We start from the raw sequence: 11,477 nt of genomic DNA, 5'->3' as shown, positions 1-11,477 counted from the left end.
AGCAGTATTTACTACATTATGGTCATACAAAATACCTGAAAAATCAATCCTTGGACCTTTTGAAATAGTTGCTCATCCATTCATTTCTATTAAAATAGTAGCCACACAAAGACCTGCAAGAGTGCTGCCAGTCAAAATCCAGAACAGAGGTACTTTGTTTTCCAGTTTAGAATTATCAAACCCTGGTATCAGTAAGATGCTGAATTATCATATCTGTTGTATGCTAAATAGGTCCAAATTTTTGAGCTTTCAATGAGATCGTGCAAACATTTCACATAGTGAACAGAGGAATGGGTATATGACATACTCATACTTGCAATAAGAATAAATCAGAGACTTGTGGCCTCCTCTAGTTTGAAACCAAAGGAAATGAAATTTAACTTTTTGATCCTTCTTGTAAACAAGTACACCATTTAAGGTTTTGTCTTTTTTTGAAACTAACTTATTAGATGTGGTACCATCTTCCAAAGTTGGCACCCTTTTCTTCAATATGGTAAACTGGCCACAATCATTCAAACTAGGCCTCTGCCTCTACCTGAATTAATACAAAATTAAGACATTATCTTGTGAAAACTAAAATTGTACTTGACATTTTTATTTTAGGCTGCAAAAACAAAAACAAGCAAACAAGCAAACAATGGAAAACTTGAAATAGGCTTGTCAAATGAAGTAAATTCATCCTTTCCAGGGAAGCAGAAGGTAGACCCTACCACAGAGAAAAAATGCTTAGTTAATGGAGTTTAAATTTTAAAAGTGCAGTTAAATATAAATTGTATTTAGATTTGAATTTAGGTTTTATTCACCTCCCTGTGATAGCCAATAAACATAAGAGTTCAATTTCCTCATGAAGATGTCATTCAAAATACAAAAATCTATAAATAATCTGATAGTTATCAGGTGTGATCTTACTGGAAATTCTTAACCATATACTTAGTTTGCCAAGTGTAAAAAAAAACCAAACTTCTCTTTTAGTGTATGTCACTGCATTTCTATAACAAAGTAATGAAAGGCACAGCTAATGCAAAGAGACTTAAACACATTCAATTACTGGCTGAAAAAATACTTTGGTTCTTCAGGAAAAAATCGACAAAGTAACAAATGTTTTATTTAATAGTTGTTAAATTTCATAGCTGTACTTTAATGGTTACATGACAAAAACACTCCACAGAAACCAAACTATGTAAGTAATTAATGAGCATGCTTGAGAGAGTGTGCATTCAACATATCTGGCAGAAAAATTATAGTTAAAAGGCTAGGTAGAACAAATTGGTCTTTAAAAATATTAGTTCCTTTCCTTAAAAAAAAAAAGTTACCAAATCTACCAAGAAAATACAAAACATAAGGCTGTAAGTAAATAATAGTTGTGTTTAGGCTATTACAGTGCAGGTTATCTTCAAGGATACACACATCCTGCTTCACTGCTGCTTGCACTCTGCTGGATTTTGTTCCTTCTTGGGGTCATAGTCTGAATCATTTTCCTCGTCTCGTTCTTCCTCCCCTTCCTCATCTGCTTCTTCACCTTCTTCATCATAATCATCATCATCATCTTCAATAGCTTCTCCAGTAAAGTATAACACTGATCTTGGGATTATACGCTCACGTAGAAAGTGGCCAATCTCAAAGTCTTCAGCAGCATCATCCAGATCTCCACTCTCAGAAACTTCAAGAGGAGCAAAAAAAATAAAGAAAGAGTCATTGGAGACGGTTTTAGTCACAGTACGAACTGTCCCACATCCCTTGTGTTTCTGCTTCTTCTTAATGGTTTTCAAAGTGACATTCTTTCCTTTTTTCCAATCTATCTGACACCTGTACAACCCATAATTTCTGGTCCATCAAAAGAAAAGGGATCAGAATCATCTGGTTCTGACCTCATCCTATATGTCTTTGTCAACACTTCATTTGTGAAATACTCATTGGGTTCAAAGTGAAATTCTAAGACAAAACTCATAGGCTGACCAGCGTCTGAGAACTTCACTTTAATATCCTTCAAGTGCTTCAGAATAGGTTCATCATGTTCCTGAACCATATCACTCAGCAAGTCAACATTCTTAAAAACAGTCAACCAAAATTCAGGAATTCCTTTGGGGTCTTCTTTTTCTTCATCCTTTTTCTCTTCTTCAATCTTGGCCTTTTCTTTCAGCTCCTCTGAAATTTCATCTTCCTCATCTGGTTTCCATTCACATTCTTCTTCTGTAGGTTCATAAATTGCACTGATGATCTCAAATCGCTTATCAAATAGAGGCTGATAGAGAACAGCATACTTTCTTTCAAGATCATGAACTTCCTCATAGAATTTGGCCTGTATCTGTGCACATTTAACTTGAAGGTTTTTGAGGGCATTCACTCGTCTTTTAACTACCCTAGGCAAGCTTTCAATGTATCCTGTTGGTGTTTCTACCAGACCATCAAGTCTTTCTTGAAGGGCTGCAAGAATCCGAGGATTTTGCATCATTTGAACAGTCAGCTGACATGCTTTGATTTTTGTTTCTTCACCAGTTTCTTCTTCTACTTCTTCAACATCATCCAAATCTTGATCAAGTTCAGACTGTTCTTTGTTGTCAATGTCTGCCATGTTGTAAGAACTCCAAATATCGGCAGCTAGTACGGGGAGCCAGGCCGCCAGAGCTGCGCAGGCAGTGACTCAGGGCAGCAGCGGCAGCGGGAGGAGCAGGACGCGGTGCCGAGAGGAGAAGGCGCTAAAAAAGCCCATCCACTTCTCACTACACTAACTGTCACTGTCCTAGGAAATAGTTCCATTGTGTCTCACCTTAGAAAACTGCTTCAGCCTCCTCACTGATGTCCCAGCTTCTTTTGTCTGCAAGCAGGCCATTCTCCCCCAGCAGCCAAAAGGATCTTTTTAAAACAAAAATCAGTCCATACCCCTTCCCTACTTAATCACCACCACCATCAAGGGTTTCCCATCACACTTTGAATAAAGTCCAAAGTCTTCTTCATAGCCTACAAGGCCCTGCATGATCTGCCTCCTACCCCCATACCTTTCTGACCTTGTCTTCTCTCATTCTCCCCTCACTCTCTGAACTCTAGACCCACTGGCCTCTTCTCTGTTCCTCCAATTGACCCTGCCTCCCACTGCCACACAGGAACTTCTCTTAAGTTGTTCCCTCTGTCTTATTTACCTTGCCCTGCTCCTTTCCTACCACTCTCATGCCTTCCATTAACTTCCAAGCTCCTTAGATCTCATCTCAGATGTCCTTGTTCCTTAGGCTGTATCAGGTCTCGGTTACTCCCTCAGTCACTCTATTATTTTATTTTATTCCCCAACCGTGAGTTTTACCCAGGTCAGAAACCATGACTGTATTTTTCACCATTATATCCCTGATGCTTAAGCAGTGCCTGAAAGAATGGATGAATAAGTGAACAAATGAATGTATAATTGTTATGAGGAAGAACTTTGAACATATCTGAGCTTGAAAGACTAAGAGATTGGTGAAAGAGTAAGACCCCAGTACTGGAGATGTGCAGATTAGTTTGGGAAGCCAGTTAGGGCTCTACTGGTCAAAAGGAAGGCAGGCCCTTTGGTTGGCCCATGGCTGCTTTGCCCTGGGAATGTGAAGGATTTCTCTTACTTTTTTTGTGCTTGTCAGGAAATCCACTTTGGTATGGCGATTCTGAGGAGATCCTGGGAGGAGCTGGAAGCATGGAATCTCAAGGAAGTTCTGTGGGATTAGCAGGAGGTGAGCAAGGAGCTACCCTGGCAAAATCCCTAATCCTTCATTTCCATTCAATTAACTTCCCCATAGGAATTGTAGGAGTCTGGAGGAAGGGCAGTGTATTAGTTTTCTATTGCTGCATAATAAATTACCACAAATTTAGCAGCTTAAAACATCACCCATTATCTCAGTCTCTATAGGTAAGAAATTTAGACACAGAATAGCTGGGTCCTCTGCTCATTATTTCAAAAGGCTGAAATCAAGGTGTTTGTCAGACTGAGGAATGGTTCAACTTCCATGCTCATTCAGTTTGTTGGCAGAATTCAGTTCTTTGTGTTTGTAGGACTGATGTCCCTGTTTCCTTGCTGGCTATTAGCTGAGGCTCATTCTCCACTTCTAGAGGCCACCTGGGGCCACTCTCATATCCTAGAGGTCACACACATTCCTTGACACATGGCCCCCTCCATCTTTAAAGCCAGTCATGGAGAATGTCCCTCATGTCAAATCCCTCTCATCCTTCAAATATCCCTGACTTCTCTGCCCAGATTTAAAGTGTTACTTGGATGATCTCCCTGTCTTAAGGTCAACTAGCCTATATGACATAACTAATTACAGGAATGATATCTCATTATATTCATGGCCCTGGGGATTATACAGGGTGTGTACACCAGTGGACAGAGAATCTTGGGGGCCATCTTAGAGTTCTAGCTACCATAGGCAGAGACTGAGAGAAGATAGCATTTGAACATGCCCTGAGGAATAACTAGAAATTGATCCTTGGTAGAATCAATTGGAAAGGAAAGGAAAAAATTCTAGGTAGCAGAAAAAAACAGGAGAAAAGTCTCACTATCAAGAGAATACAAGGCACTCAAAGAATAGTCAGTTCAATTGGGCTGGAGCATAAAGAGAAAACTAGATTGCTAGGCAGGGGATAGATTTTAGAAAACTCATACATGCTGGGCTCAGGAATTTGACCCTTATCTGGGAAGAAATGACTCAGAGGTCCCAATGTTCCCAGGAATATGATAGATCCATCCCTCACCAACACAGCCCTCTCTCCTTTGCAGGTGTACTGTCAACCATCTTTGCCTTCTCATCCTCTGGTAAGCCAGCTACCCTCTTCTGCCCTCCTGTTTGAATCCAGGACAGCTTGTACACTGAGACTGGAACTGGGATCTCTCTCTGGAGAAACAGACATGGCCTCCTCCCTTTCCTTCCTCTTTCCTTCCCTCCCCTCCCCTCCCCTCCCATTCCTTCCAGGGCCATAACTTCAGAGCTGCATCCCTTGCCTTGCAGTGGATGGGTGCCCAGGGGACCTGCTGCAGCTCATAGAGGACCCAAAGGCAGGTGAAAGCCCCAAGGATTCCCTGCCCCCCATACAACACCACAGCCAGACATAGTCCTATTACAACCCCCAGACATCTGCATACTGATACTCCCAGACACACAGCTGTACACATCAACAACACAAAGTAACACACAAATACATGCCCAGACACACATAAAAACACACACAAACACATTCAAATACCAACACACTCTCAGATACACAAACACACATTAGGGTATATAGTAAACTCATACAAATACATACCCAGATACACATATTTTAACACTCCCACACCAACACACAATAATATGCAAATATGCACACATTGACACAAAATACACACCCAAGTATACACAATGATACACTGAGACACACATGCATTGATTACCTCAGATTCACCCTCAATTGCTTGAATTTGACACATACATATAGTCTTCTACTCTAGACATAGAAAACACACTGATGCACACAAATACCCACCAAGACACACATTGACACACATCCAAATGCATGAACACCAACACCCCCAGATATATGTCAACAGATGCCAATATACAACCACACAATAACATACAGTATTGCACCTGAAGACATATAACACCAGCATAACCAGAGAACCACATAAATATACAACCAAAAAACACATGCTCTATCATACCATCTCCCCCAAACATGCAGATGCACTGATATGCCCAGAGATGCTCATATGAGCATAATCACACACATTTACACACTTGGAGGCAAACACACACATACATATGGAATTAGTTGCATTCGGGTAGGCATGTGCTCATGCCCACAAACACTACACAGGAAAGGGCAGCTGGGAAGGCCATGGTAAAAGGCCTTCTCTCTGGAATTAGCCCTCTGACCATAAATCTGCACTAATTCATCTGGACCCTGGGTCCGGAGACCTCACCCCTGCCCACAATGTGGGTGACCATGCAAAAGGCCATGTTCCACACCCATACTCCCCTCCCTCCAGGGCTGCATGTCAGTGGGCAGCTGCTTGGGGCAGCAGCAAGTCCAGGCCAAGGAGACAAGACCTGCATCTACTTCCAGATCATCACAGTCACTGCAGACAAATCCCGGGACTACACTGTCACCATCACCCACAACTCCATATCTGTGAAAGGTGAGGGTTCCTTGCTCCTCTTCTGGGACCACCCTGCCTTGCTGAGGAGGACCCACATGGAGCTCCATGTGGCTGCCACAGACAGCCTCACCCTCCACCTTGGGCCCCATCTCGAGTTCCTTGTCTTCAATCACTGCTATAGGCACCCCAGCACCCTGCAACTACCCCACCTGGGGTCCTATGTGGCTAATGGTTTGGACCTCAGTCCCTTGGCCCATGGTCTGCTGGTTAAGTGCCACTGAGGCTGAGAGGGAATGGGAAGCACTAGTCCTAAGGGTGACTCTGCCAGGGTGAAAGGCTGGTGAGCCCCTGGATGACCCCTCCCAAACCACAGGAGGAATCAGGACCAAGCCCTGCCCTTAGGGAGTTCCTAATCTGAGGAGGGGACAGACCCAGACATGGACAATGATCCCCGAGTGATCAGTGCTGGAGAGAAATCAGTCCACGTAGCTGGAGGAACCCAGGGTGGGAGACTTTGCCCAGCTTTGGAGCTCAAAAAGACCACCTAGAGGAGGGAGAACCATGCTGAGTCTGGAAGGCTGAACAAGAGCATTGGGGAAAGAAATGGAAGTTGTAGGGGATGGAGGTGGGATGGTCAGAGCTGGGTCATGGAGATCGCTGAATGCCAGAATGAGGAATTTGGCTTTATCTAGAAAGTAATGGGGAGCAACAAAAGGATACAAGCAGAGGAAAGATACAGTCAGACCTGGGTATTACAAAGATCCCTCTTGAGGCTGCTGTGAAGAGGGATTGCAGGAAGACAGACTGTAAGTCAGAAGCCTGAGGCAGAGGCTCTCACCAAAGAGTTCAGGCAGGGTCAACAGGTTGGACAGATATTTTTACCTCCTCTGGCCCTCTCCTCCCTTCTCCTCTCCTTCCTTCCAATCTGCCCTGTCTTCTCCTTGAAGCCTGGCTTTCCCCTTTCCTCTGCCATCTCATCAACCTTAGCTCCCTACATCCACACTATACACCTGCCTCATCTGACTCCTTCACATTTCCCATAGTGTCTAGCCTCTTACTTCCTCCAGGCTTTTGCTGGCCCTCCCAACTCTGCCATCCCCCCATCCCACTTTTCCCTCTTGATTTCCTGCTTTAGGCTCCTCTAAGAGCTCTAAGCAGAGACTCAAGGCTACTGCCTTTACTAGCCCTGTATCCCTTTCCCTCAGGGCAGTTCAAGCACACAAACATCCAGCTGGTGACAGGGCCTGCAGGACCATATCTCCAGAGGCACTAAGGCTTAGATGTGCATGTGACTCTAGGCAAGAGACTGATGAAAGATTCACTAAGATTGCTGCCCCGCTGGGCTGCCTGCTGACTGGTGAAGTGCTCTCATGTAGAGTGGCTCCTGGACCATCTCTACTTCGCCTATGTCCTGGACCCCAGAGCTATAGGACATGAGTTTGGGAGACCCAGAAGCCAGAGCATGGAGTGAGCCAGGAACAAAGACCTAAGGACATGGAGACACACACATGGGCACATATACTCATGTATGCACTAAGGAACACAAATACAAGGACATACAAACACATAGACACAGCTTGGGGACTCCTGCTTCCTTACTACCTGTCTGTCTCCAGTCTCCACTCCCTCTAATCCATACTGCACACACACCCTGGAAGTGACTTTTTAAAACAAACAAACAAACAAAAACCTGAGTCCTGCTTACAACCTTCCATGGCTCCTATGGCATATTTAAGCACTCTCCCACTGCTTAGCCTTTGCATGTACTTTTCCTCCTGTGTGGGACACCCTTCATTTATTTCATGTAGGCAATTTTTACTCATCCTTCAAGTCTTGGTTCTGATGTCACTTCTTCTAGGAGACCTTCACTGACCCCTCCCCTAGATTAAATATGGTCCCCTCCTCTGTGTTCCCTTAGCCCACTCCCATCCCATCCAAGTTCACAGCACTTATCATACTGTGTAGTAATCATCTATTTACTTATCTGGATCCCTGACTAGACTGTGAGCTCTTTGAAGGCAAGGACCTTTTCTGAATCATCTATGTATCCCCAGTGTCAGGCACATGTAGGTGCTTAGTAAATATTTTCTGAATGAATGAATGAATGAATAAAAAGGAACCCCATGACACAGAGGTATACACACACATATACATACCCAAAACCAAAGACACAGGATCACACATAGAAATACAGCAATGATGACAGACATGAATGGGGAAATAGAGAGACAGAGACATACAGAAACACAAGGCACAAGGATCTCAAAACAAAGAGACATGGGCATAGGGACACATAGATATACAGAGAGGAGGACAGAGAGCCATAGTGACAGCATCAGGGGCAGAAACTCAGAGAAACAGAGACAGATGCTGTCTTGCTAGGCCTGAGTCTCTATGATTTGGAACTACTGTCCCTGTCATAGGAAAAGAGACAAGGAAACAAAAACAAGGTCACTGGGGACAGACACACAGTGACAAGTCAAATGTGGAGACACTGAGACATAACAACATACAAACTAAGAGATAGATTTGCACAGAAATCCAGACATGGGAGCAGAGGGATCAAGACACACAGTGACACATAAAGACCAAGGAACATGGATGCAGAGACATAGAGGAAAACAGGGAGACACCAATCAGAACCACAGTCCAAGGCAACAAGGACATAGGGACAGAGGCACTGATATACTGAAAAGCTGATTTGCCTACATGCACTAGGTGGGTTGGTGGGAGGCGGGGGGGGAGGCATGGAATGGGAAGAAAACACACAGACAAAAGACCAGAGACACACAAGGACATAGAAACAGACATTACACAAACCCAGAGTTGGTGATAATGACCTGGGGACACAGGTGCATGCAGAGTAACACCAAGAGAGAGAGATGGGAACACAGACTCATATTCAGAGACCCAGTGACAAAGATGTAGGGGAACAGACACCTGAACAGTGACAAAAACCAGCAAAGAGATAGAGGTCAGGCCAGGGAACAGAGACATAAGGACAGATAAGGTACAGACCCAGGTACAAGGGGAACATTGTGACATAGCAACAAGGACACAGGAATTCAGACACAGAGACCTTAGCACAAGTAGATATGGGGGAAAAGCACCCACAAACACAGTCACATGGATACAGGACACAGGCTAGCCATAGGGAGAGAAACATAAGTTCACATCTGGAATAATAAAGACAGGGAAAAAGAAATCCAGACACATAGAAACAGGCACATATAATACAAAGGAGTAGAGACAAAGTAACAGGGAAATCTATCTGGAGATGCAAGGATACAAAGATAAAGAATCAAGATATGCCTAGGGACACACAGAAATAAAGACCCACAAACAGACAACCAAGGCCACAAATGAAGGGATGGGGACAGTGAAACAGACCCAGGGACACAAAGATAATGGCTCAAAGACAAAAAAAATGGATCCAGACACCAGACACAAACAGAGAGACAGGGACAAGAAGGTGATGAATCAGATCAAAACAAAACCAGGGACAGAGTGGAACACAGAGAGAAATAAATGCAGAGAGACTCATTGACAAACAGACTCAGAGAAACAAGGACACAGTCATGGGGACCCAGAGAAAAAAGCCCAAGAACCAAGAAAGAGAGGCATCAAGTCACAGAATAACTTAAATCACATACATGGCAACACAAAGAAACTATAGTACAGAGATATTGACAAAAGCTGGAGAAAATAGATGGAGAAGTAGGAAAAATAACAAAATACAGCTACAGGCACAGAGAGCGAAGTCCCAGAGATGCACAGACTTGGGGACTCACCAACACAGGGCAGATGTAAAGAGGCATATGCAGATTCATGAGCACACAGATACTGGAACATAGAGGCTCAAAGACACAAGAATACAGCATCTCAGGGACACACACTGGATCACAGAGGCTCAAGAGTGTGCAAAGGAGTGAGCATGCTCAGAGACAGAAGCATGTAGGCACTGGAACATGAGTCCAGAGGCTCATGGCACCTAAACACAGAGATGTACAGACAATAGATCACATGCAAAGACTTAGGAACATGCAAATTATCAGGGATGCACAGCAAAAGGGACACACAAACACTTGTACACAGTCTGATTGGATACACAGACACTGAGACACAGAGGTCCATGGGCACACAGTGACAAGCAGACACAGACACTAGAACACAGAGGCTCAGGGATATGCAACAACTCAAAAACATTCAAGAACAGAGATGCATAGACACTAACACACAGAGATCAGGGCCATGCAGAGACAAGGATATAAAAGCAGGGGAATACGGAGACATAGGGGCACCCAGAGATGGGGATATACATATACTAGAACACAGAGACTAATGGGATATACAACACAGAGTTGCATAAGGAATGGGAAACAGAAACCCACAGGCTTACAGAGAACCAGGGACATGCAGCCACTGGACTGCACAATACAGTGGAAGCCACAGACACCAGAACACAGAGACACTGGGACACACAAACCTTGGGAAATTGAAATATGCTGACACTGGAACACATCCAGAAACTTGCTCATACAGATATTAAGATACATGCAACCACTGGAAAACATAGGCAACAGCAGAAACACACAAAGACTCTGGCACATACAAACTCTTGAACATACATAGACACTAAAACAGACATCAGAACACATAGGGACAGGCATACAGAGACAATGGGACCAACAGACACTGGCACACAACTTGGTACACACAGACACTAGGATACACAGACATAGGGACACACAGAACCTGGGATACATACTTGGAGCCAGACACCACCGGAACACAAGGAAACTGGGGTACAGAGGTTGAGGCACACAAAAACTGAAATTTGGAGCCACACAGCAACATGCTGGCACTGGGACACACAGACGCTGGGATACAGACACTGAGGCACACAGAAACAAGGACCTACAATAATACTGAGACTCACAGACATTGGGATTCACAAACTGGAATGAACCAACACTGGGATATACAGACACTAAGGTTCACTGGCACTGAAACACACAGACACAGGGCCACCCACATTGGGACACACAGTCATTGAGACAAATGCAGACAGTGCCATATACAGACATGGGATACACAGAACTTAGCCATACAGATACTTGGACAAAGTCACACTGTATTACAGATACTAAAGTATATAGAAATACTGAAACTAAGAGGCACCATGCAACTTGCAAACAGTCACTAGCACTGGGGTACACAAACACTGGGATATATAGAAACCGAGGAACACAGACACTGGGACATATACAGACACCAAGACATCCAGACACTTGAACATATAGTCATTAGGACATAAACAGATACTGGGACATGTAGACACTAAGAGCAGACATTGAGACACACAGTCATTGGGACACAC

General features: G+C 43.9%; 1 protein-coding gene across 1 annotated transcript; it reads right to left on the bottom strand.

The window, feature by feature from the left end:
• Positions 1-1,117: 1,117 nt before the first annotated feature.
• On the bottom strand, positions 1,118-2,684 carry LOC119522980 (nucleosome assembly protein 1-like 1). The gene is given in 2 exon segments (XM_037821730.1): positions 1,118-1,807; positions 1,810-2,684. Coding segments are annotated over 2 exon segments (1,155 nt in total). The 5' UTR covers positions 2,573-2,684; the 3' UTR covers positions 1,118-1,415.
• Positions 2,685-11,477: the final 8,793 nt, after the last annotated feature.

This window comes from Choloepus didactylus, chromosome X (genome assembly GCF_015220235.1).
Source record: "Choloepus didactylus isolate mChoDid1 chromosome X, mChoDid1.pri, whole genome shotgun sequence".
Classification (NCBI taxonomy): domain Eukaryota; kingdom Metazoa; phylum Chordata; class Mammalia; order Pilosa; family Megalonychidae; genus Choloepus; species Choloepus didactylus.
The sequence above is the reverse complement of the archived record's forward strand: the minus strand, read 5'-3'. Positions and strand labels throughout refer to the sequence as shown.